Genomic DNA, 27,280 nt, shown 5'->3' with positions numbered 1-27,280 from the left:
GGTCCCCACTTCTATTATGAGGATTGGGGCTTTCTACCCAAAATTGTTATATCGTAAGCAGGTTTTTATTTCTCATTGGATATTTGTTTCTCGTATTTGCTTTTAGAAGCCTAATTATTACTGGTTCAGTTGTTTATCTTGCTTATGAAGACACTGTTTAGTAACGATAGAAACAATATTCTTGAGGTCAGATCAACAGCAACCAGCATAAGTTTATTAATTTTGCTGTCTTATCATAGTGCTTGCAATTTGTAAACACTTCTTTATTTTCCAACATAACATAATGACAAACACAGCTTAAAGACTTACTTTCTATAGAATCTGTATCTTGATTATCCTCTCCTTTTGTCACAAAAGACAGTTTTTCATAATAGGTATAGATTTCTTCACAGCACCCTTTATGTTATCTCTGCTTTTTAGGATCCTTCTGGACTTAAGGATTTCTTAGAGATTCAAGAAGTTTATAACTGGCTCTATCTGTTGTATTCCATACTCGTATGTCACTGCCTAAACCCTTCCCATGTGGGAGCCCTCCTCTTGAGCAAGCCTTTCCCCATTCCAGCATTGCTGCTGAGAACTTGAAAATTGCATTCCAAGAACAAAAAGATTTTCTAGATCCATCTTGTTTCCCCCCTTCCCCCAAATAAAGCATCTGTTATCTTTAAGCAGTCTTGGTTCCTTCTAGTGAGCAATAGGATACAAGATTACGATCTGTCTACTGGAGCCTCCTTTTATATCATTTCACATGACAACTGATACCAGACAGGATGGCATCAGGAACAACTTAGATACTTTATGTGAAGGAGTAGGAACCTTACAAAGTCATGAATGTGGATAATTTTAACTCCTATTTGACCAAATTCTTTTCTTACTCTAGTATTAAAGCTCTTCAGTTGAGTCTCACTTATGTTCTAATCTGAGTTACCAGCTTTTCCTTTCCTTCATACCAGTATAGTCATATTTTATGTACCGTGTTACTATATATTGTTATACCAAGCTATATTTTGAGTGAAAGTACTATCAAAAGCTTTAGAAATATTGACATTTAAATGTCACCTTGTGACTGCTCATTTTCAATAAATCTCATGTATATGGTGCCACTGAACCCATATTTTTGAAGGCTCCTGAATTTAACTTCCTTAGTGTCCTCAGTGTAGTTAGTCTGATTTCCTATGTGTATCCCGTAGATTAATCAGGACCAATTTCACCAAAGATTTATTTTCTTTCTTTAAACAAAGGAATATTTCATATGCATAATGACTTTCTAGCAAAATGTATTTAAACTAACATACTAAGTAATTTAACAAGCATTGCTTAAATTCCATGTAAAATAATATTATGATCAAGAATAAATAGTATTGAATTATTTCATGTACTCTGTGCCTCAGCAAGTGATGGTTTTTGCGGAATACAGTATATTCTTTGCTGTCTTACATTATGCTGCCTTGTCAAAACGATAATTTTTTACTTTGCCAGGGTTCTTGGTATGACTCAGCACTTTCCATTTTTCTTTAACCTGTTGTGTTACTATTATCATTAGAGTACGTATCAACGATTATCATTAGAGTACGTATCAAAAGTTTGAGTTATTTCTTCCTCCAGTTTCTTCTGGAGGAAGAAACCTTACAGCAACATAAATATATCGCAGTTGCAACTTCATAGTAATATAGTGTTCAAGTTTCTTAGTATATTTTCCAAATGCGGACAAACACAGAAACAGAGATAATTACAGAATACCAATCATTTAGCTTCTCTGAGAAAATAGAAAGAAGAAAAATCATATTGCTCTTAGTTGCAAACATTCAAATTATTGTCTTGGACTAGAAATCCTAGCCCTGCTCTACCAATACACAAGTCTGTTGGATTTACCCTAGCTTCCCATAGAGCGCCGGTTGTCAAAGTGTGGTTCCTAGACTAGCAGCAACAGCATCACATGGGAAATTGTTAGAAATACATATTATTGTGTCTCACCCCAGACCTATAGTATCAGAAATTCTTGGGATAGGGCCTTGCAATCTGTGTCATAACGTACCCTCCACGTCAATCTGATGCATGCTAAAGTTTGATAGGCATTGCCATGGAACATAGAAAATCTCATAGTAATTATATAATTATTTCTAAAACTTCTCTGTTAAATTCAGGGCATCAGTTATTTTTAACAGTTCACAAACTAAAGAATTTATCTAAATTCTAAAGTTCCAATTTTGAAGGGCCAATATTTTAAAATCTTTGTGGTTACAACTCTGCATAGGAAGTCCTAGTGCATTGCTTGCTGCTATATGGAAACTTTGTTATATCATTCCCCCACCATACTTATTGTTAAAACTGGAAAACTGCCTTTTGCTTTTTAGAAACCATTGAGTGGTGGGGGAGGAGTAAAGTTTTGTTCACAATATAAAAACATTTTATTAAAAGTTTTATTAAATACCTCTTAAAATTTATAATAATCCCCTCCCCCCCAATGTAAAGGAATAAAAATTCCAACAGATACTGAAAAGCAGGCCAGGGAGCATGAGTAAGACTTAGAAAAGTAACCCCTATCGCTTCCCGTTATAATTTTCAGCCTTCCTATTTTAAGATGTGAAGGAAAATCCAGTCCAGTGACACAGCAGGGTATAAGTATACTGTAGTTATATAATCTATAATCCCTATGGATCTTAAAGGTAATATTTAGTAAGAGTCTCTGTCTGAAGAAGTAATTTAATGGTGCTGTATGATATCATATATTAAATGGTATCTCTTTAAAAATCCTGATTTTCACTAGCTTAATGGTGTTGCCTATTAATCGTATGCCTGTTTTTCAGCATTTTAAAATAGTAATTTATAGTATGATAATGTTTTGTGTAAGTATATTTATGCATGGGCTTTGAATTCAGAGATATCTAGGTTTGAATTTCAGTTCATTCACTTATAACTTTGTGTGACCCATAGGCATGTTTCCTAACCTTCCTAATGGCAGTTTCCTCATCAGGACAATGCCTGCTTCTGTAAGGACATTTTTGTGGATTAAACAAGATTATAGCCATACGGAACAATTAACAAATGTTTTAGTGCTTATATGTGCTCAGCAAAAGTTAGCTTCCTTTCTTTTTCTCCTTTCTTTCCCCTGTTTAATTCAGTGCCATATTTATTTGGTAAGAATGTATTTTGTGCCTATGTCTCAGGCACTCTTTTAGGAATGGATATAGGTTTTTTCCCCCTGTTTTTTTTTTTGTTTGTTTGTTTTAATATTTATTTATTTGGCTGCACCAGGTCTTATTTGCGGCGCGCTGGATATTCATTGCCACTTGCAAGATATTCATTGCAGCATGTGGGATCTTTTTAGTTGCAGCATGTGGGATCTCTTAGTTGTGGCATGCGGGATCTAGTTCCCCAACCAGGGGTCAAACCTGGGCCCCCTGCATTGAGAGCACGGAGTCTTAACCATTGGACCACCAGGGAAGTCCCTAGTTTTTTAAAATATATAGAGATTGTTTTTTTAAATATATATTGAATCTAAAATAAACCAACCCCAGTTTGTTACAAAATGTTTTCAGTTTTTTCAGTCTTATTTTACATTTCATTATGGAGTCATAAAATATATATAACAGGATTAAATTGATACATTGTACTGCCATGGTTCTAAATGGACATGTGGCCCCCAATATAGAAGATAAAGATGGTTGATTGGTTACTACTGGTAATTGGTATCATGTTTTCCCAGAGTTTTTTGTTGAAGTCATTTTTTATAATGTATGATTTAGTTTCCTTCTGATTGTACTTTAAAAGTTTCATTTTACTTTGACTTTTTGGATTATCATTTTAAGGATTTCTTTTAAAATTTCTGGAGAAATTCTTTATTTTAGTTATCTTTAGATTTTATATTACTTAAAGTAAGAAGCTATCAAATAAAAATATTTTGTTTGGCTGCAAATTTTCCATCATTAATAATTATATTTGTAAAATATATACAATGTCCTTTTTCAAAAAACAGAGTTCTCATCCTTTTTCATTACACAATTTTCACATTTCAAAATAAAGTGACTTTATCATCCCAGTGCAGCATATGTCACCAACAAAAGAAGATTAGAACCCAGGTCTCCAGACTACAAAGATAATTCTCTTAGCTAAGTCAAATTAGAGTTCTAAGTTTGATTTAATTTTTCACCCTTCTTGTTAAATTTCTTTAATATTTTTATCATAGCCCAGCTTTAGAAATATGTACCAAAATTTTATCAACCTACATACATTTTTCAGCATCCCACACTCCTAGGATATGTGGAAAACAAAAATGGTGGGGGGAGCTATTTTTCCAAATCATTCAGTATACATTATTGCTTTTCCTGGGTAATATGTATGCAAAGTGGTAAAGCATGGTGTGTAGGCCTTCTTAGACTTCAGCATCCTTGATAGCTTTTCCAGTAAGACTTTTTTTTTTTTTTGGTTTATTCAGCGCTCAGTTCCAAACTGACTGCCCTGGGGCCTCTCCAGGCAGTGGACAGAGGGTGGATAGAAGGGCTGGAAAAAATTCAATGTATCATGGTGTTATAGAAATGAGACCTTTACTCTGGCAATAGGAATTCACGTTTCAAAAGCTGATGATTGTCAAGCTCATCTAAAAGACTTTATGAGAATGCAGAAATAGTTGCTGCTTTTTTAAAACTTGGCCATTTCTAAAACAAAATTTGTTTTTGCTCTAAATAGCCTTTCATATTAATAAGCAAAGTTTGTAGTTGGTTATTTTTGAATTAGTTCTCTTCTTTAAAATGTGTTGGGAGACAGCATTACAAGCAGGAGAGAAAAGGAGCAACTGTATCATAGTTTAAATGAAAATATAGAGTGTTGCAATGAAAAGTAAAAATCCATTTACCTAGATTTAGTTGTGCTAAAAATAGATGGCATTGCTCTTGTCAGTAATTAAAAGTTAAGTACTAATTTGGGGTTAGGGGGAGCCTCTTGAGATAGTAAAAAAAAATCTCAGACAGTTGCTAGAAACATCTTGTTTTAAATTGTGAAGAAATAATGATCAGCAAAAGCATTTACATAAAATCGGTATTTAGCAATTTTACACATGTTCTGTAAAATAGAAATTTGGGATTTGAACATTCAAGTATTAACAATGAGACCAAATTGCTATCCAGTAGGAGGCTAGGAAACTTTGGTCATCATTAGTGAGCTAAAGTATAGAAGATTACCAGTGCGAAGAAGTCCAGGATCAAGGTATCAACATGGTTGCTTCCTTCTGAGGGCCAAGAGAGAAACTGTTCCATGCCTCTGCCCTAGCTTCTGCTGGTTTGCTGGCAGTCTTTAGTGTTCTTTAGCTTTAGAAGCATCACTTTGATCTCTGCCTTCATTGGCATGTGGTGTTTTCCCTGAGAGTGCATGTCAGTGTCCAGTTTTCCCCTTAAGGTAACAACATGGATCACATTGGATTAGGATTCACCCTAATGACCTCATTTCAACTTGATTCCCTCTGTAAAGAGCCTGTCTTCAAATAAGGTCATATTCTGAGGTACTGGGGGATTAGAACTGTAACATATCTTTTTGGAAAGACAAAATTCAATCCACAACAAGTGTTAAGTTCAGTTAAAGAGAAATAAAGTTCTAATTTTGCACACCTGAAAAAGAAAAAGATTACCAGTGCGATATTTAAAAACTGCATTAAGACTATAATTGGTTTTATGGAATGACTGAATTGGAGAATAAAAAGGTTGTTTGACTATCACTTTGTCTTCATCCTTTTGGTGAATAAAATAACCTGTTATTTTTACCAGTAAATCCTCAATTTGATTTAACAATTACACTATGAAGAAACCATTTCTGGAAAGCTGATTAAAATTTTAAATAGGGTAATGATAATACACTTGGCCATAATTTAAATTCTGCATACATTTTGCAGAGAATTTTACAAGAATGTTAAGTTTTAAACAAGTGCTATTTCATGCTTTTAAAAATAAATTTAGGCTAAGCACTTAAAAAAAGAAAGACAAATACATGTTTAAAGTAAATACTAAGTCAGTAAAGGGATTCCATTGTGAAAGAAGGCTGATGATACATCTCAAGTACTGACAGAAATTAACCCCACCATAGTAAATTATAAATCCAAAGTTGAAATTCTTTCATTACACTGAAATTGTCAAAAATTTTTGAATAAACAGTCAACTGAATATTTTCATTTTATGGTATTTGTTGAGGATATAATATACCTAATAAGACGTTTCTGTGAAATTAAGTATAAATATGGGCCTGGAAGTAGGTTTAAACATTTCAATAGAGATCAAAAATTAAACCCCATACACTCTAAAAATATTAGCAGTTTATTAGGAATTCTTCCCTTTCTTACTTGTACTAGTAACAAGTTACTGGTCTCAGTATTTTAATCTAGACAATTGGTCAGTCTGTATAACTACAACAAAAAAAAAATAGGCATTAATCTTTTAATGAAAAAGGAATAATATATAGAAACCCTTAGGTTTTGGAATACATAGAAACTCTTAGATTTCTATATTTTACCTTTTCAGGTTTATATATGCAAGTCATATTAATAGTCATATATTTTAAGATGGGAAAACAAGTTACTTCTAACAATTTTTTTTTCTAGTAGCATGTTACTATGTTAAAAAGATTTGACAGTGCATTCATTTAACCTGGTGATCTTCTATTAACAACAAATTAAACCTTATTGTAAAGAAATTCTTTATAGTACCATGGCCAGATTTCCTAATTTTAGGGAAGGCCAGACATGCTGCAGTTAAAGTTTGTTGTGATGAGATTATAATAAATTTGTTCAAAGAGTTTATGAAGTTTTAACTTTTAAGGTGCTAGAGAGAAACATAAAAAGATATCACTGTATCATCTAAAAATTTGTTTTGATCATAATCTATACTTTCAATTTTATAACTGATTAAAACCAAGATCTACCTCATAATAAGGCTCATTTTGGCATCTCTGTAAATGCTGCTGTGTGAAAGTAAAAATGGAAAATAAGTTGTGATAGTCACATTCATAACTTACATTAAAAAATATGTATTCCCTGAAATAGTCATATCAGGTGGTCATCATTCAGTATGAATTCCAATGTTATAAACAAAAATAAGACATTAATGGATTTTCTCTACTTATTTTTAACAGTCTACTTCATTTTTGCTGATTATCAACATCCCTATTATTGAATTCCTGGGCCCTTCTAGTTCACATTGCTTTTGACTTTGGGGATTGTTAATTATAGAGATTGGATCTTATTAAAGTATTTGCTTCACTCAGAAGTCAGATAGGTCAGTGGCACTCCCTCTTAAAACGTGCCTAATCTTTTTTTCTTAGTAATGACACCATTCATGGTGGTCTGAATTTTTATACTCTAATGTAGAAATTAAAATTAGCATCGTGTTGAGATTTTGAAATTTTTTCAGTCCTTGAAGTTTTTGCTACATACCCTATACACTTCCCATTATTTTCTTCCTCTGAGGAATCAAGAGATTTCTTCAAGGTCCTTGCTTTCTGAAAAAGAAGAGCAATCTTATGACAGACCATTTGTTTTTTCTTTCTGCCTCTCCAACAGGTGGGCAGTGGTCAGAGTCCTGACTCTCCTAGTCCTCCTCTGACCTCACGCCAGCAGGAAGGCAGAGGGCTCCTCGTTACTGCTGGTTAGAGGTGGAAGTCCAGGCTCCCCATAATGTCTCCACTGATCCCACATGATGGGGAGTGGGGCCACATTACCTTCTAGTAGGCATATAAGTCCCGGCTCCTTCCTTGACCCTCTTTGATACCACACCAGTGGAGACTGGTGGGGAGCCACTAAAATCTTAAGTTACAGTTCTGCAAGGGTGGAAGTTTAGGCTCCCAGTTAGCCTTTGTTCCATGGGTGGGATGAGGCCACAATTTTTTTGTGAGACGTTTGGCTGAAGTAGAGTGGTTACTGTCTAAAAGTTTTCTGTCTTGTTAAGTGGCCCCTTTCCTGGTCCTTTGGATAGAGAAAGCAGGCTTTTGTTGGTTTGTTTGTTTGTTTTTGTCTCTTCCCATTGGTGTTTCTGGATCGCCAACTTGGAGATGTCAGCTCCAAGTCTAGGATACATGAGGCAAAAAGAAAACCCAGGGAACTGATCACCATGTCATTCCTTGGGTCTTGAAGTCCTTAGTTGTCTTGTTTAACCCTTTAGAATCTTATGTTTTTTGGGTTTTTTTTTTTTGAGGTATGCGGGCCTCTTACTGTTGTGGCCTCTCCCGTTGCGGAGCACAGGCCCCAGACGCGCAGGCTCAGCGGCCATGGCTCACGGGCCCAGCCGCTCCGCGGCATGTGGGATCTTCCCGGGCCGGGGCACAAACCCGTGTCCCCTGCATCGGCAGACGGACTCTCAACCACTGCACTACCAGGGAAGCCCTAGAATCTTATGTTTGTTTTAGATGTGATTGCCAGGGTTTTTAGTTTAGTAATAGGGGAAAGTACATCAGCTTTATCTTCCTGGAAGCAGAAGTCACTGATTGGCATTTAAAATTATATAAATTTACTACCTTTAATTAAAAACAATTTAAAAAGAATATCCATATATAAGTAATATGACTTTAAAATGAAAAGCATTATATCTAGTATTCTCATTTCTGACCTTTCTGGGTTGTATAATTAATAGCTAAAATAAAATGATTTTTATTGCATTCTCTTAACAAAATTTTCATGTCAGTGGCATAGTGGTTGAAAGCATAAAGGAAATAACTAAATATAGAGTGTTTTTTGGATTTAAAATTTTGGAGCAAACTTAAAGAGAAAGTTTAAAAAGTGTAACAAACTTTTATCAGCCATCACAGTATCTTCATTTAATGGGCAAATGTTTATGTTCTTTCTCCTTGGTATTTGTTAGCCTGTGGGAAGCACCCTAAACAGTATCATTGGGATTTGTTAAATAGTTACCAAATCATATTTTAAGTTATTACTTTTATATAATTCTTTAAGGACTTGACCTTCCTTAAGAGTTTTAGTTTTTATTTCTTACTGTATTATTTCATATTGAATGTGTATTTTAGAAACTTTTAATAATTTGTATTTACCATTTCTTTATGTGTTAAAGGATATTATCCCTATAATATTCTTCTGAAGTTTGTATAGCTTAGTGTTAAAAATCTCTTATACAGAATATTTGTCATAATCTCAGGCCCTTTTAACATTCACAACAGTGACTGTTCTCATACAAAGTGATAGTACTGTATATGTGGGTATTGCATAATGGGCTTTATTTGGTAAGGATGATGTCATTGCGTGGGATGGCCTGAAGGAGTTATTAGAAGAACATAAGACTTTTAACTTTTAACTACTAGCATTTCTTAATAAATGCCATACAGTTGAAAACATTAATTTGTGTTTGGACTGACTTAGCTTTAGAGATTTAAAGAAGTAAGTTCTACTGTTATAATTACAAAGCTGAATAGAATGAAATATCAAACACTTTTTTTTCCCCTGGGAAAAAGAAATGGAGTTAGGAAGGAAAGAGATAATAAACAATTTACATTTTTTTTTACACAGTTATGAAACTAACTTTTTGAGATTTGGGATTACAGAATACTTTCTGTAGTTTTGGGTTTTTATAAAAGATTTATTTATTATTTATTTTTCTTTATTTTTGGCTGCTCTGGGTCTTAGTTGCGGCACACGGGATCTTCATTGAGGCATGCAGGATCTTTTGTTGCAACGCACGGGCTTCTCTCTAGTTGTGGCGTGCGGGTTTTCTCTCTCTAGTTGCGATGTGCAGGCTCCAGGGCTCATGGGCCCTGTAGTTGTGGCGTGTAGGTTCCAGAGTGCATGAGCTCTGTAGTTTTGTGGCATGCAGGCTTTCTAGTTGAGGTGTGCAAGCTCAGTAGCTACAGCACACGGGCCTAGTTGCCCCATGGCATGTGGTATCTTAGTTCCCTGACCAGGGATTGAACCTGCGCCCCCTGCATTGTAAGGTGGACTCTTTACCATTGGACCACCAGGGAAGTCCCCAGAATACTTTGAATTTTTGTTTCTTTAATTTCTGTATTATTTGGTTTATTGCCAAGGTGTAAGATACAGCTTTTAGAAAAGTCCGTAATTTTGGAGGAAGATTTTTAACGTACATATCACTAAAAAGAGGCAGATTACATTTATTTTCTACTTTGAGTACTATACATTTTTTATTGTGATAAAATATATGTAACAAAATTTACCATTTAAATCATTTTTAAGCCTACTGTTCAGTGGCATTGAGTAGATTCACATTGTTGTGCAACCATCACATCACCACTGTATCCATCTGCATAACCTTTTCATCATCCCAGAGTGAAACTATATTAAACAGTATCTCTCCATTACCTCTTCTCTCTACGCCCGGTAACCATTCTACTTTCTGTCTCTGAATTTGAGTATTCTGTCATATAAGTGGAATCATACAATATTTATCCTTTTGTGTCTGTTTTGTTTCACTTAACACAGTGTTTTCAAGGTTCATCCGTGTTGTAGCATGTATCAGAATTTCATTACTTTTTAAGGCTGAAGAGTATTTTGTTTTATACATATACCACATTTTGTTTATCCATTCATCTGTTAATGGACATTTGGACTGTTCATTGGGTTGTTTCCACCTTTTGCCTATTGTGAATAACGTAGCTGTAATATTGGTAGACAAATACCTGTTCGAGTCCCTGCTTTCAGTTCTTTTGGGTATATACTCAGAAGTGTAGTTGTTGGATCATAAACATAATTTCATGTTTAATTTCTTGAAGAACCACTCTACTGTTTTCTATAGCAATTGTACCACTTTACATTCTCACCAGCAATGCACAGGGGTTCCATTATTCTATATCCTCACCAACTCTTGTTATTTTCTGGCTTTCGCTTTTAATAATGGCCATCCTCGGGCTTCCCTGGTGGCACAGTGGTTAAGAATCCGCCTGCCAATGCAGGGGACACAGGTTCGAGCCCTGGTTGGGGAAGATCCCATATGCTGCGGAGCAACTAAGCCCATGCGCCACAACTACTGAAGCCCGCTCACCTAGAGTCCATGCTCTGCAACAAGAGAAGCCACCGCAATGAGAACCCCTCGCATTGCAACAAAGAATAGCCCCCGCTCGACGCAACTAGAGAAAGCCCACACACAGCAACAAAGACCCCACGCAGTAAAAAATAAATAAATAAAATTTATTTTAAAAAAAATAATAATAATGGCCATCCTCATTGATATGAAGTGGTATCTCATTGTGGTTTTGATTTGCATTTCCTTAGTGATTAGTGATGTTGAGTGTTTTTCCATGTTCCTTTTAGCCATTTGTATATCTTCTCCGGAAAAATGTTCAAGTCCTTTGCCCATTTTTTAATTGGGTTGTTTGTTTTTTGTTGTTGAGTGTTAGATATATATATGTGTGTGTGTGTGTGTGTGTATAATATTCATTCTGGATATTAATCTATCATTGATTTACCCATTTTATTTTTAATTCACGTTGTAGAGGATTGGTGGTGGTGTGGGTGTAATCTGACCTGGTCTGTAGGTATCTCTCCTGTATTTCCTCTACTGCTATTAAGGATCTTTTCTTATGATTTCCTTCATGGAGCCCACATTTTAAAGATTAATTAATTAATTATCTACCAAACTTTGTTTATTCAGAAATAATTAATTTTCCAATTTTTAATTTAAAAATAGCTGATTAGAGAGTTGATCAGCATGATATATCCAGTGTTGGCACACTGAGTTAACTTAATTCTAGCAAATAAACTTGACCTTTTAATAAGTCAGATATTGTGTTAGATGCTAAAGACACAAAGCTCTTGGTCTCAAGGAACTTAAAATCTAATGAAGAATTACCCTGCTGTGTGATAATTGCTACACTAGAGTAATAGAAACACAGTGGGCAAATCCTTTGAGTGCCTAGACAAGTCAAGGGAAGTATGAGATTATGCTTGAGATGGCTCTTAAAGGAGGGGCAGGAGTTTACCAGGGTATCAAGAATGAGGAGAGCCCTGGAGTTCAGTGTTACTTCCTTTGAGAGGGTTCCCAGGGTAAATGTTACTGGTATATATGACTCTGAAAAGCTGGGAGGGAAGGAGAGCCAGCCCCTGTGGATGAAAGGGAGAAATTGAGAACATTGTGAGCTGAGCAAACATCCTAAAGATGTCTCACTATATATTTACATTTATGATAATAAGCAATACACAATGGCTAAAACATCTATTTCTTTAAATGAGAGATTTGGCGCCTTTTTCCTGTGTGCTTTAGGTAACCTGCACATGCATAAGAGCTGGAAACACTGAAGAACACTATATGTCAGTAGAAATGAATAAGTACAGTTATTTAAGTTTAAATTTAAAATATTTGCATTAATTGGTTGAATGAATTTAACTTATTTTGGGTGTGATTCAAATAGGTGGTTCCTTTTAATGGAAGTGTTACCACATTTTTTCTTCTGATAGCTTACATGAGAATAGGGAGAAGAATAGACAGGTAGAGGAGAGTACGATATTAGATCTGATGGGTCAAAGGAAATGATCTCAGGCACCTTATTATAAAAGTCAGACACTGGTCTGAAAAAAAAAAAGGGTGCCTCCTGCAGCACTAAGGAGAATCAAGAATGGTGATTGGGCTTCCCTGGTGGCGCAGCGGTTGAGATTCCGCCAGCCGATGCAGGGGACACGGGTTCGTGCCCCGGTCCGGGAAGATCCCACATGCCGCGGAGCGGCTGGGCCCGTGAGCCATGGCCGCTAAGCCTGCGCGTCCAGAGCCTGTGCTCCGCAACGGGAGAGGCCACAACAGTGAGAGGCCCGCGTACCGCAAAAAAAAAAAAGAAGAAGAATGGTGATTGTAACAGTTTGACTGTATCTGAAAGAAGGGGCAAAATTGAGCAGACTTCTTTAAGAGCAAAGAATGAATTTGTTGAACTAAACACAGAAACACTACTTAGATATTTATAATTATTTTCTTTTAAGAGATTTAATTTATAAAATTATTTAAGTTATTGACAAGTTTTTGTGTTATAAAGAATTAGGGTTTTTTTTTTCTTTTTGCCAGCTTATGAGGAGTGAGCAATATCATATTAGTAAAATAATTATATTATTTTTCTGGACCTTTTGACCTTCACAGCCTCAAACAGAAATAGGAAGTCAGAAAGTTAGCTGGGAGGAAAATGTCACATCAGTTAAATAAGTGTTTCCCAAAAACTTTTTTCAAGTTTAAGAAGCCACATTACTGTCATCTTTGGGCTCCAGGTTTGTCCCCCGAAAGTAGGAATCAACTACTCCTAATCCATAAAATCATAAAGTTATTGAGCAGTTAATGGGAGAAATAGACTTAAGAAAAAAGTACCTTTTAACATTGCTTCTTACCTGAAAAAAAAAAAAGTAAAATAATTGAAAACATCTCAGTGAAAGTGTTAGAGAAAAAGATTCTGAAATGTTCTAGAGCTTAAGATATATATAATAAATGGTAGAGCTAGGGCTGAAGTCTGGCTATATCTTAGGTCTTATTTAAGATAATAGTTTTTCTCTAAATTGCATTGTTTTGGGGTGTAGTTTTGAAAACTTTTATTGGCAGGGTATGTAATGAGCCATATTTCAAGATGAAAGAAAATATTATGAGAATTGGATAACACTTTTAAGGATGGTCTTTGTAAACTCTAAAATTGAGTTTATTTTCCAATATTATATAAAACCAGAATCCATTCTAGGCAGAAATTCACATTCTTTCCTGTGTGAGCAAAGAGAGTCTTTTAAGTTGGTTGACTTTTTTTATCTTCTCTGCATTATTTGAAAAGGAAAAATATGTAATACATTTGAATGATATGTAAAAATAAGTGAGGGGAGAAAAATTTAGAAAATTACAGGAATATATACACATATGTATGTGTGTAAATATATATATGCCCTTTCTTATCAAGATTTAAGATTAATACTTAGTGATCTTTATTGTCATATACCTCTTCAACTAACATGTTTCACTACAGATAGCCACATGTATTTATGGTGATTTAAATCCTTTAGATAACCTCTGTACCTATCATGATATGGCAGGTTATAGTTTCTTTAATTGTTCTGCCAGAGCAGAACTAGGGTACCCTTTTCTCCAGCCTTCAATAGCATTTTTTTTTTCCACTGCCCTCCAGCCTCCTCTAACAGGCACTGGGAGGCCCCTTAGGGCCACTGCCTGCTGCCTCATTTTAAGCCAGTGCCAGATGTTTTATTGTTACACACCACTTCCAGGTACCAATTTCTGTTTTGTTTTTCAGTTGCTGTATAACAGACCGCTATAAAGCTTACTGGCTTACAAAAAAAACCCAACGGTCATTAATTCTGAAACTTCCCTTGGGATTGGTGGTTTTCCCTTTTGCCCCCTACCCCACAAATCTAATGCCACAGATGTTGCTGTTACACAAGGGTGAAAAATAGCTGATTCTAGAACTGGGGCACAGAAGTTGCAAGATAAGCCTGGAACATCTTGCTGTGTCAGAATATAAGGAAATGCTAGGGACTTCCCTGGTGTCTCAGTGGTTAAGAATCCTCCTGCCAATGCAGGGGACATGGGTTCAAGCCCTGGTCCGGGAAGATCCCACGTGCCGCGGGGCAACTAAGCCTGTGTACCGCAACTACTGAACCTGCGCTCTAGAGCCCGTGAGCCACAACTGCTGACCCCGCAGGCCACAACTACTGAAGCCCACATGCCTAGAGCCCATGCTCTGCAACAAAGAAAAGCCACTGCAATGAGAAGCCCATGCACTGCCATGAAGAGTAGCCCCCACTCACCACAACTAGAGAAAGCCCATGCACAGCACCAAAGACCCAGCGCAGCCAAAAAATAAATAAATTAAAAAAAAAAACGAAATGCGAAAAAAAATGAAGATGGCATATCAAAAAGCTATAGGAGCTAGTTTAAAGGGGAGATCTCCTAATCAGGTCTGGGTCATAATGGATTATAACATTGAATAAAATGAAAATCCATGAGTCTATGCAGCAAACAAGTCAATAAATCAATGTAAATCTATTTTTTAAAATAGGAAGGTATAAATTAAAAACATTTTGTACTTCAAAATGGAAAAAAGTTTCAACATCATTTTTGTTTTTAATAAATTTATTTATTTGATTTTTGTCTGCGTTGGGTCTTCGTTGCTGTGCACGGGCTTTCTCTAGTCGTGGTGAGTGAGGGCTGTTCTTTGTTGTGGTGCACAGGCTTCTCATTGCGGTGGCCCCTTCTGTTGCAGAGCACGGGCTCTAGGCGCACGGGCTTCAGTAGTTGTGGCACGCAGGCTCAGTAGTTGTGGCTCGCAGGCTCTAGAGCGCAGGCTCAGTAGTTGCGGTGCATGGGCTTAGTTGCTCCGTGGCATGTGGGATCTTCCCAGACCAGGACTTGAACCCGTGTCCCCTGCATTGACAGGCAGATTCCTAACCACTGCGCCACCAGGGAAGCCCCCCGATGTCATTTTTTATATACCTTAACCACTCTTTCTTATGGTTGTAACCTATCTCAGCTTTTTTTAAAATTATAAATACTTATCTATGGTTTGATACATATAATAGTTTTTCCCTCAAGAGTTGGATTTGATTCATTTTATGTAACACTTTTTTGGAAATAAATTTTCAATCCAGGTTATGTAGTATTTTTTAAAAAATCATAAAGGTAAAATTGTGATTTGGTCCTTTATCAGTATATTAATTACGTTATTAGTCTTACCATAGATGAAGCTGTATAAGATGGAGGACAGGATTCTTACTCATTTCTGATTCTGGAGTTTTTGTTTCATTCATTTATTTGATTTTTTTTTAATAAATATTTTATTGAGTACCTACTATGTGCTATGTACTATGGCACTACTAAGTGCCAACTATACAGAGTTGAACAAAACAGACATAGTCCCTACTCAGTGAATATTTGCTATGTGAATCTAGAGTGATCATTCTTGTGCACCCCCCATTAATATTAAAGATTCTTTTTACTATTTTTTTAGACTTTTCTCTTTAGACATATTATTTTTAAACTTAAAGTAGATCTGAGATGAGTTTAACTTTGAGGGTAACTTTTTTGTAAATTAGGAAAATAATCAGGCATTTGATTGCAAACAAAATGTCTTAAAACTTTTTCCATTGAAATATTTCTTTTAGTTAATTGAAACTTCCATGGTACATTTTTTAGCGAAAATTTTTCTCATATTTTTATCAGGCCAAAATAGGCTTTTTCTGCTTTGCTCAACTGAATAATACATCCAAGGGCTATGCCAGAGTGGTATAGTTGTTGGCTCATATTACTAGCATTAGCAGAAAAGATAATGGCTGGTGCAAGACCAAGGCCACATTCAGGATATGATACATAGAAGTAACTTAATAGCTTAATTGCATAGTTGCTTATTATCCAGTTTGTGGCTGTTTACAATACTTGGCAAATCTCAGTTGAGCTTGCAATCTGGAAAACAGCCTACAACTGACTACACTGACACAGAGATGGAAATTTAGGGGGCTTGTGTGGCAATAACTAGTCTTATCTGTATGTGTGAAAGCAAGTTTACTCTAGTGACACAAAGATACAGTAACCTGTCTGCTTATTTAACCTCACTGAAAGATAAGGAAACTATTTTAAACATTTTAATGTAAATCTTTAAATAAATGTTTTCTACCTTTTTTGCCTTTTAAAAGTAGAGTATACTGAAAGCAATATTCTTTTTGGTGACCGAAGATCATAAATTATTGTATTGTACTCTGTAATATTTTATTGCAGAGTACAATACCCTGAAATTAGGGGGATGGGTGTTATTTGTTTTTGCTGTATGGCTGTCAGCCTTTTGAAGCTGGCTTTATGCGTGTGTGCCTCTTTGCATTTTACAGTATATGAAGTAATTTTCCATGCATTGTTTGATTTGATTCTTAGAACAATTCTAAGAGGCAGTGACAAAGAGATGAAGAGAAACGGAGAGGCCCAAGATATATTTGGACCAAGAAACTGACAATGTTTGTTAATAGGATTAGATTAGGGGAAAAAAAGAAAGGTGTCAGGATGCTTCCAGAATTCTGACTTAAGCAACTGGATAGACAAAAGCATCATGTACTGAGATAGGAAATACTGGAAAAGGAATATATTTGCGAATATATAACATTGGCATTGGCATTGGCATTGTGTGTAAAGTTAGCCCTCAATAGCTAAGAAGTCTTTTTTCCCTCTATGGAAAAACATGAGGTAGTTTCAAAGCATTCAGTTTACATACAAACTCAGGACACTGGCTATAAATGAGAATTTCCTACATCAATTTAGTTACCAGGACAAATATGGTTAAATTTTATATCAGTCTTTATTTCCTTTGTTTGGACTTTAATGATTAATAAAATTGGAAATATCAGTCAGTGGTCTAGCTGAGCCCTTTGCTGTTTTCAACACAATTGAGATTCTGATAGTAAGAAGGAAGGAAAGAGCATAGATATTCAAAGGGCAATGAACTACATTTGTCATAAATAACATGACCTTTTAAAAAGTCCAAATATATTGGGTAATTATGTTAAATATTGAGTGCTTCAGTTAAAAGATTAAGATTGTCAGACAATGAAAAGAAAGCAAAATCTACCTATGTGCTGTTTATAAGAAACACATTCAAAGTGTAATGATCCAGAAAGTTCGAAATTAAAGAATAGGAAAAGGTACTCTGTAGAAATATTGACTGTGTTAGTTTTCTATGCTGTATAACAAGTTACACAAACTTAGCAGCTTAAGGAACTTCATGGTTTCTTTGAATCAGGAGTCTAGGCACAGTTTAGACTAGTCTGCTGCAAGGCTTCAGTCAAGGTGTTGATCAGGCCTGAGTCCTCATCTCGAGGTGTGACGGGGGAAGGATCTGCTTCCAGTCTCCCTCAGGTTGTTGGCAGAATTTATTTCCTTGCAACTGTAGAATTCACAGCAGCTTATTTCTTCAAATTTGGCAACAGAGATAGGACAGATCAGATAGACAGTCGTAACCACGGGAATGACATCACATCATGTTTGCAGTATTCTATTGGTTAGGAGCAAGTTAGTTACTTTTGAAGTCCCACCTACACTCAAGTGGAGGAGGGGGTATTATACAAGGGTGTAAATAGGGATCAGGGGAGTCACATTAAAGTAAGTCCACCAAACCAACCAAAAGAAGAGATTTCAAAGCAAATTACAGTACTGGGAATGGAAGAAGTAACTTAAGAATTATAAAAAGTTTGATTTATCAGGAAGGTAATAATTTAAAATTTTGGGGACTTCCCTGGCGGTCCAGTGGTTAAGACTCCATGCTTCCGCTGCAGGGGGCACGGATTTGATCCCTGGTGGGGGAACTAAGATCCCACATGCTACATGGTGTGGCCAAAAAAAAAATTGATAATAATAATTTAAAATTTTGTAGGTACCTAATAACAAAAGTCCAAAATACATAAAGAAAGGGTTGAAGAATTAAAGAGAGAAATAGACACATAGCAATAAAAGTGAAAGACTAATATACCCCTCTCCACATAGCAATAAAAATGAAAGACTAATATACCCCTCTCTCTCAGCAGTTGATGGAAAAAACTGACCAAAAAAAAATCAGTAAGGACGAGCCTTGAACAATGCAGTTAAACAAATGTGACCTAGTAGACATAACTAGAACATTATGCCAATGTAGAATAAATATTCTTGTCAGACTCACATAGAATATGTATAAAAATGGACCATGTGCTGGACCGTAAAGAAAATAAACAAACAAGAGAGGATTGAAATCACATAAAGCATGTTCTTTTACCATATACAGTTGTTAGAAATCACTAACAAAAAAGATAAGTAGAATATCATTATATGTTCAGAAATTAAGGAATTCATTTCTAACAGAATGAGATGAAATCATAACGGAAATTAGGAAATATTTTCTAATTGAATATTCTAATTAAAAAACGTATATATAAAGACTCATGAGATACAGCTAAGGCAGCACTTAAAGGGAATTTTATAAAAGCTTTAAGTGCATATTTTTGGAAAGAAATAAGTCTAAAAATTATTGAGCTAAGCCTCCATCTCTATAAATTAGGAAAAGAATAGCACAACCCCTCTCCCCCAATGAAAGGAAGATGATAAAGGTAAGAACAGAAACTAACAAAATAAAAACTGTACAATGAATAGGGTTAACAAAGCCAGAATGGATACTTTGAAAACACTAATGATATTTTCAAATCTCTGATGAGATTGCTCAAGAAAGAAATAAGGTACAAAAACCGAAGTCAGAAACGAAAATAGAGCCATCCCCACAGATGCTGTAAACATTAAAAAAATAAAGAAGATATTATGAACAACTTTATGCTAATAAAATGGAAAATTCTGATGAAAATAGCAAACTCCTAGACTGTAATAACTGAAAACTGGTTCAAGAAAATATATATAAAACTTTGTCTTATTAATATTAAAGAAATTCAGTCAATAGTGAAAAATTTTCCTTCAGGGAAAACGTAGGCCCAGGTGGCTTCACCAGTGAATTCTAAGAAGCTTTTAAAATGAAATCATTTGAAAGCTGTATAAATCCTTTCAGTCAATAGAAAAAGAGGGAATACCCCCAAACTAATACATCATGACTAAATTTATTTTATCCCAGGAATACAAGATTTAACATTAGAAAGTAAATTTAATATCATACTGATAGAATAAAGTTTTAATAAGGAAAAAAATCAGTTCTACACTAATGGAATAAATAATAGTGGAATAAAGAGTAAAATTCAATATTAATGTAGTAAAAGATTAAAATCCTATGATCATCTCAATAGATGGAGAAAAAGAGATTGATAAATATGACATTTGTTACTGATAAACTCCTAGCAAACTAGGAATAGAAAGGAATTTCCTTAATCTGATAAACAATATCTACAGAAAACCTTTGAAATTGGGAACAAGACAAGAATACCTTCAATTACTGCTTTTATTCAACATTGTACTAGAGGTCCTAGCCAGCACTGTAAGGGAATTAGATGGTAGATAGATAGATAGATAGGTAGGTAGGTAGGTACGTACGTACGTACATACGTACGTACGTACATATCAGAAAGGAAGAAACAAGCTTTCATTATTCACAGAACTAGGTAATCGTGGATTTGGAGCTATCCAAATGAATCTACAGATAAATTTTATAGACTAATAAAAAGATTTATCAAAGTTGCCAGGTACAAAATCAATATATTGAAATCAATTTTATTTCTGTGAGTAACTAATGGTTAGAAAATAAAACTTGAAAAATATATATCATTTATAAAATCATAAAGACCTGTGAATAAATCAAGTAAAGGTGTCATTTTTTCCCAAATTGATGGTTGATTCAGTGCAATCTCAGTAAAAGTTCGAACAAGTGTTTTTATGAGATATAACAGGCTCATTCTAAAACTTACAAGGAAATGCAAAGGACCTAGAAAGCCAAGACACACTTGAAGAACTACAAAGAGGAAGGAATACCTGTCCTACTAGAAGTGATGTAGGAGTACATCACTCTACTAGATTTCAGGAATCATTGTAAGCTATAGTAATTAAGATTGTGTAATATTGACATAAGAATATATAAGTAGTGCAATGGAACAGATTAGAGAAGCCCCCAAACAGGCCCATACAAAGGTAGGCACCTGATATATGACAGGTGTTATAGGGAAATAGTTGGGGGGGGAGGTGATGATCTTTTCAATAACTGTCACTGGGATAAATGGGTATCCCTGTAGGAAAACATGAAATTGGCCTCCTACCTCACATCATACTAGAAAATAAATTCCTGGTAAATTAAATGTCAGGCTCTAAAACCTTTAGAAAAGAATATCTTTGTGACCTTGGAGTAGGGAAGGATTTCTTTTAAAACTGCAAATACCACTAACCATAAAGGAAAGGATTAATGAAACGTTTTACTCTATTAAAATTAAAGACTTTCATCAGAAGACACCACAAAGACTGTGAAACTTCAAGCTACAGAGTGGGAGAACATATTTGCAACACATATAACTGATAACAGTCTCATATTCAGAATTTATAAAGATGTCCAACACACCAAAAGACTTGAGCTGGTACTTTACAAAAAGAGAAATCTAGATGGCTAATAAACATATGAAAAGCTGTTGTACCTCAATAATCAGGGAAATGAAAATCACAATGAAATGCCACTGTATAAAAATCTTTAAAACATAATAAATATTAAAACATCTCAATAACAAGTATTAGCAAGGATATGAAGCCACAAGAACTCTTTGTACATTGCTGGTAAATGTGTAAATTGGTACAACCTCTTTGGAAAACAATTTGGCATGCTCTTTTGAAGTTGATGATACATAAATCTTATTACATAGCATTTTCTCTCCTAGTTCAGTGTGTAATCGAAATGTTCATCAGTAGTAGAATGAGTAAATAAATTGTAGCACGTTCATATAGAATAGTATGAAGACAGTGAAAATGAAGGAACTACTGCAGTATGCAACTACATTAATGAATCTCAAATGTTGAGAGAAGGTCACAAAAGAAAACACATAAAGTATGCTTCTACTTTTAGAAAGTTGAGAGGTGTGCTAGGCAGAATTATGTTCCCCCCACCTTAGGATGTAGGATGTAGGGATTAGTCTACATCCTAATCCCTATAACTTATGAATATGTTGCACTACATGGCAAAGGGGAATTAAGGTTGCTCATCAGCTGTTCTTCAAATAGGAAGATTATCGTTGATTATTTGGGAGCAGGGGGAGGTGGGCAAATCAAAGGATCCTTAAAAGTGGAAGAAGGAGGCAGAAGAGGGAGACCCACAGAGATGGCAGCATCAGAAGGACTCCACCTGATATTGCTGACTTGAAGATGGAGGAATGGGGGCTATGAGCCAAAGAATGTAGACAGACTCTAGAAGCTGGGAAAAAGAAGAAGACAGATTTTCTCCTAGAAGCTCCAGAAAGAATGAAGTTCTGCTGACACTTTTTTTTTAATAAATTTATTTATTTTATTTTATTATTTATTTTTGGCCTCATTGGATATTCGTTGCTGTGTGTGGGCTTTCTCTAGTTGCAGCGAGTGGGGGCTACTCTTCATTGCAGTGCGTAGGCTTCTCATTGCGGTGGCTTCTCTTGTGGAGCACGGGCTCTAGGCGCCTGGGCTTCAGTAGTTGTGGTACACAGGCTCAGTAGTTGTGGTGCACAGGCTCAGTAGTTGTGGCGCACAGGGTCAGTAGTTGTGGCGCACAGGCTTAGTTGCTCCTCGGCATGTGGGATCTTCCCAGACCAGAGATCAAACCCGTGTCCCCTGCATTGGCAAGCAGATTCTCAACCACTGTGCCACCAGGGAAGTTCCTAAGGAGCAGTTTGTAATTGAAATTAATTTCTTTCATTTCTTCAGTTTTTAAAATCATACTAACAAAATTTAAATAGGAATTTATAAAATAATTTTTGTTGTATTTTGTATTAAATAAGTTATTTACCATGTGATTCTGTAGGAAATTTTTTTTTTAAGGGAGGGCAGCAAGCGTGGGTGACAGTTTACAGATGCATCTTCTTTTTTTTTTTAAGCAGAGGTCTTCTTAGAAGCCCATATGATTTAAATTTATTTATTTATTTATTTATGGCTGTGTTGGGTCTTCATTTCTGTGCGAGGGCTTTCTTTAGTTGTGGCAAGCAGGGGCCACTCTTCATTGCGGTGCACGGGCCTCTTACTATCGCGGCCTCTCTTGTTGCGGAGCACAGGCTCCAGACGCGCAGGCTCAGTAATTGTGGCTCACGGGCCCAGTTGCTCCGCGGCATGTGGGATCTTCCCAGACCAGGGCTCAAACCCGTGTCCCCTGCATTGGCAGGCAGATTCTCAACCACTGTGCCACCAGAGAAGCCCTGTAGGAAATTTTTATTTGTAAATATTTGATGCCCTCTGTTACCTGGGCTTTAACCTTTTCCTAATGAATACAATATGGGGAGGCATTTTGGTAAGATGGTGGTCTTTCCCAACTTCAGTTACTAACTACTACTTCAGAGTGAAGCAACTTGTAGGCTCACAGGCTGGTGGGACCTGTAGGGAATATGTGAGTCTGGGGGATATACTGGGATCCAAATGAAAATAAGAGACAAAAACCTATGGCAGTTATCAAAACTTTTGAGTTCTCAGGAAGAACTGTACCCCAGAGGGGAAACTTAGTTCCAGTGCATCATGGAGCTTGCTTCCACTGTTTTGATGTTGAATGCCATTCATGGTACTCTAGCAGCTTGATCTGAGCTCCAAAGATGAGGCAAGCCATGAATTGGCAAAGGAAGATAATTCATTTAAAGGAACTCCAGGAGCCAGAGAGGATGAACACGGATTACATCTAGAAGAAGTGACTTCAATGAAATAGAACTATTCGAAGAGATAGATGACAAGTTTAACAAATAAAACAGAATGTTCCAGTAATCCCACTCCTGGGCATATATCCGGAGAAAACTCTAATTCGAAAAGATACATGCATGCACTCCAGTGTGCATAGCAACACTATTTATAATAGCCAAGACATGGAAGCAACATAAATGTCTATTGACAGATGACTGGATAAAGATGTGGTGTGTGTGTGTGTGTGTATGTGTGTGTGCGTGTGTGTACACACACACGCACACAGACAGTGGAATATTACTCAGCCGTAAAAAGAATGAAATAATGCCATTGCAACAACATGGATGGACCTAGAGATTATCATACTAAGTGAAGTAAGACAGAGAAAGACAAATATCATATGATATCACTTATATGTGTAATCTAAAAAAGTGATACAAATGAACTTGCTTACAAAGCAGAAACAGACTCACAAACATAGAAAACAAACTTATGGTTACCGAAGGATAAAGGGGAGGGAAGGGATAAATTAGGAGTTTGAGATTAGCAGATACGAATAGCAAGGTCTTACTGTATAGCACAGGGAACTATATTCAGTATCCTGTAACAAACTCTAATGGAAAAGAATCTGAAAAAGTATAAAGTTTTATGAATCACTTTTCTATTCACCAGAAACTAACACAACATTGTAAATCAACTATGCTTCAATTAAAACAAAACTAAATTATCCTGAGATTCTCAAGAGAAACAGGGTGACATGCTTCTAATCATAGCATGAAAGAATTAAAAAGTGAGGGGAAAAACTTTTCTATATATTAATTTAAGGAGAGAATGATTACTGTTGAGACTCAGATTCGTGGTTTGGAACATTAAGTGGAAGAGTATATCAAAACAGAAAAAAAAATACAAAGAAGGAGAAGGAGCAAATGGAGTAGATGCAACAACTAAAGGTATAATAGAGGAGAATTTCTCTGGTTTAAAGAAGGATTGAAAGAACCAACTGAGTTCTGGACCAGAGTGTTAATTTAAGGGTGGAGGGAGACAAAGAACAAGCTGCTTACAAAGGAAAAATAATCAGATATGTGCTGGACTACTCAGTGTGACACTGGAAACTAGAAGGTAGTAAAATAACGTCTGCAGATTACCAAGAAAAGAATTGTCTATATATACCTAGCTGAAATATCATTCACTTGTTATGGTGAAAGCAAGGTACTTGCAGATGTGCAGGAATTCAGATCCTCCGTCTAGGGAAAGTTAAAGGATTCTCACCAAATAATTCTCAACAGAGAATTTAAGGGGCAGAAGAAGAGAGAAAACAGTAGAGATCAAATGAATCTCACAGTGCATTTAATTAAATCTAAATGGTTACTGATAGAGTGACTGTATTTCAGCATACTTCTTTGTCCTCTTCATTTTCTGAAAGTTTGCAGCTGATGGAAAAGCTTGATTTGACTCAGGTTCTGTCCCTTTGGCAAGACCATAAATGATGTTCTGTTCTTCTAATGGGGGGCATATACTTTCTGATTATCTTTTTGTAAAGATAACAGTCATTAATACTCAATTCTGGATCCATTAATTCATTGAGAGTTGCAAAATGCTATATTCTAGCATTATTTTTCATTTATAGCTAAAACACTTATATAAAGATGCTTCCCTTTATCTATTTGGTTACTCAGTGATACAGTTCACATAGGGAAGGCAAGGTAAATGTTTGCTCCCCCCCCCCTTTATCAGCTTACAAGGTAACTAATTGGTTCTTTATCATCTTTTGGGGAGGATAAATTCAGTAATATGTGATAGATTTCAATTCACTGCAATTATTATTATTGTTTTCCGCTGCAATTATTATCTTTATTGAAGCTCAGGTTATCTCATCTTTAGCCAGTGGGAGCAAAGATGGTTCCTGAGTCCTTTTGACATGACAGTGATACTTTTTTGTTTTTGCGGTACGCGGGCCTCTCACTGTTGCGGCCTCTCCCGTTGCGGAGCACAGGCTCCGGACGCGCAGGCTCAGCGGCCATGGCTCACGGGCCTAGCTGCTCCGTAAAGAAAGGGACAATTTTTTTGTTTGTTTCGTTTTGCTTCGCTTTTCTGAAAACCTTAGAATGTTGTCTGAGCTTTTGGGAAGGTGGATTTTAGGGATCCATTTGTTTTCTAGGATATTTGGTACTTAGCATGATCTGTGATGTAATTTTTAAGCTGGTATTCCTTTGCAGTTTATGTTACTTGCAAAGAATAATGGTTTTATTTTTTAGTATGTGTAGAGACCCAAAAGGAATCAGCGTTTCCCAGCAACAGGTATAGAGGCATATGTTAAAATGGTTTATTCAATCATTTAATATTTGAATATTTAATCTGGACCAGTCTCCACAATAGGAGTTCTAGGAAATTCAAACAATTATGAAACCTGCTTTTTTATTTAAAATTTCAGTAAAATAAGTTCCAAGGATTGATTTTAAACTTAATTTATTTTTTCTTTCAGATCTGTCACGAAATCGCCTCTCAGAAATTCCCATAGAAGCATGTCACTTCGTTTCTCTTGAGAATCTCAATTTATACCAAAATTGTATTCGGTATATACCAGAGGCAATTCTAAACTTGCAAGCTCTAACGTTCTTAAATATTAGGTAAGGATTTTTTCCTTTTAATTTTTAGTTTTGTGTGATCTTTTCAATTTTCCTCTTCCCTTTCACTAAAATTTACATTATCTGGGGAATTCCGTGGCGGTCCAGTGGTTAGGACTCCATGCTTCCACTGCAGAGGGCACGGGTTCAATCCCTGGTCGGGAAACTAAGATCCCACATGCCACGCGGCCAAAAAATAAAAATAATAATTAAAAAAAAATTTATATTGTCTGTTTATATCAGCAGTATCTCGACATATTCTTAGACTAAATTAGCAGTATTTTCTATATCCCTCTAGTTTCTCCCTTTGTCTTTGTGTTTGTAATAATTAACAAACTCTAAGAGACATTAGCCTAATAGACTTGGAGCAGTCTTGTAGCAGTGGTTTTACGATTACATTTTCAAATAAGCTTCATCAAATGAGAATAGTACATCTGAAATTACTTTGTTTGGTTTTTGTGATTACGTATTTTTGTGTACTAAGTTCTAAATATATAAATGCATTTTTTCAACTCACCTACTCCATTTTTTCACGTCTTACAAGAAATCTTTTGTTATTTTGTTTCTTTATAAAAGTTATAAATGTTGACTGGAGAAGACAAACAAATGTAGAAAAGTAAAGGAAATTCATCAAAATGTTGTGTTTGAGTTATATAATTATAGGTGAACTTTTACTTTTTTGTAGGCTTTTAGTCAAATTTTTAAATGAGTTTTTCCCCTTCTCATTAAATATCCTTTGGAAATATTTTTATATGTAATCATTTTAATGTACAGTGTATATATTTCTGAAACTCATTTTCCCTCTTGGATATTTATTCTCTCAGTTTTTTCCCATGATCAAAGTAGCACTAGTAGACAGTTTTGTATGTGAGTGTCTAATTATTAGATTTTAAAAGTTTTAAAGGCTTATGATCTGTGTTAGTAAAATCATCAAAGATCTTGAAAAGGGGGGGCAATTGTTACTAAGGATTAAGATGTTAAATCTGCATAAGTAAAATTTTAACTTATTTTTATCCTAATGATAGATGTGTTTTTTACTTTCAGTTCTGATTTGTATATTTTTGTATAAATAAAAATTCCTTACCTATCCTTCAGTTAATATGATATATTTGAAATCACAATCTGTCCCTTATTTCCCATAGAATTATATTTGGGTCGTTTATGTACATTTGGTTATAATAATGTAATGATGAGGGAAGTAAATTACAGACACTTTGTATATAACTCTTTGGAAGGAAGAGGAGAGGATATTAGTTATCTACCCTATTTTAAAATCATTTTTTCCTATATAAATTTAATAAAATAATAATATGTTTTGTTTATATGGCACTTCATTATTTATAAAGGAGTTTTGTGGTGCAAGAGTCCTGTAAGCCCTGTGATTTACAGATGAGGAATCTGTGTAGGATGCAGATAAATTAAATGCTG

The 27,280-nt window shown here is 35.5% G+C and overlaps 1 protein-coding gene across 9 annotated transcripts in view; it reads left to right on the top strand.

Annotated features, from left to right (window-relative positions):
• Window positions 1-27,280, top strand: part of LRCH3 (leucine rich repeats and calponin homology domain containing 3) — a 115,105-nt gene that overhangs the window by 15,750 nt on the left and 72,075 nt on the right. For all 9 annotated transcript variants that reach the window (XR_003792308.1, XM_029214135.1, XM_029214142.1 and 6 more), the window contains exon 2: window positions 25,711-25,855. Coding sequence is in view for 7 of the 9 variants with exons in the window: in XM_029214135.1 (XP_029069968.1) it covers window positions 25,711-25,855 (145 nt within the window). In the remaining 2 variants the exon portion in view is untranslated. The remainder of the gene's footprint in view (window positions 1-25,710; window positions 25,856-27,280) is intronic.

The sequence above is a fragment of the Monodon monoceros genome, unplaced genomic scaffold (genome assembly GCF_005190385.1).
Source record: "Monodon monoceros isolate NGI ecotype Baffin Bay Population unplaced genomic scaffold, NGI_Narwhal_1 Super_Scaffold_11, whole genome shotgun sequence".
NCBI lineage: Eukaryota > Metazoa > Chordata > Mammalia > Artiodactyla > Monodontidae > Monodon > Monodon monoceros.
The sequence above is the reverse complement of the archived record's forward strand: the minus strand, read 5'-3'. Positions and strand labels throughout refer to the sequence as shown.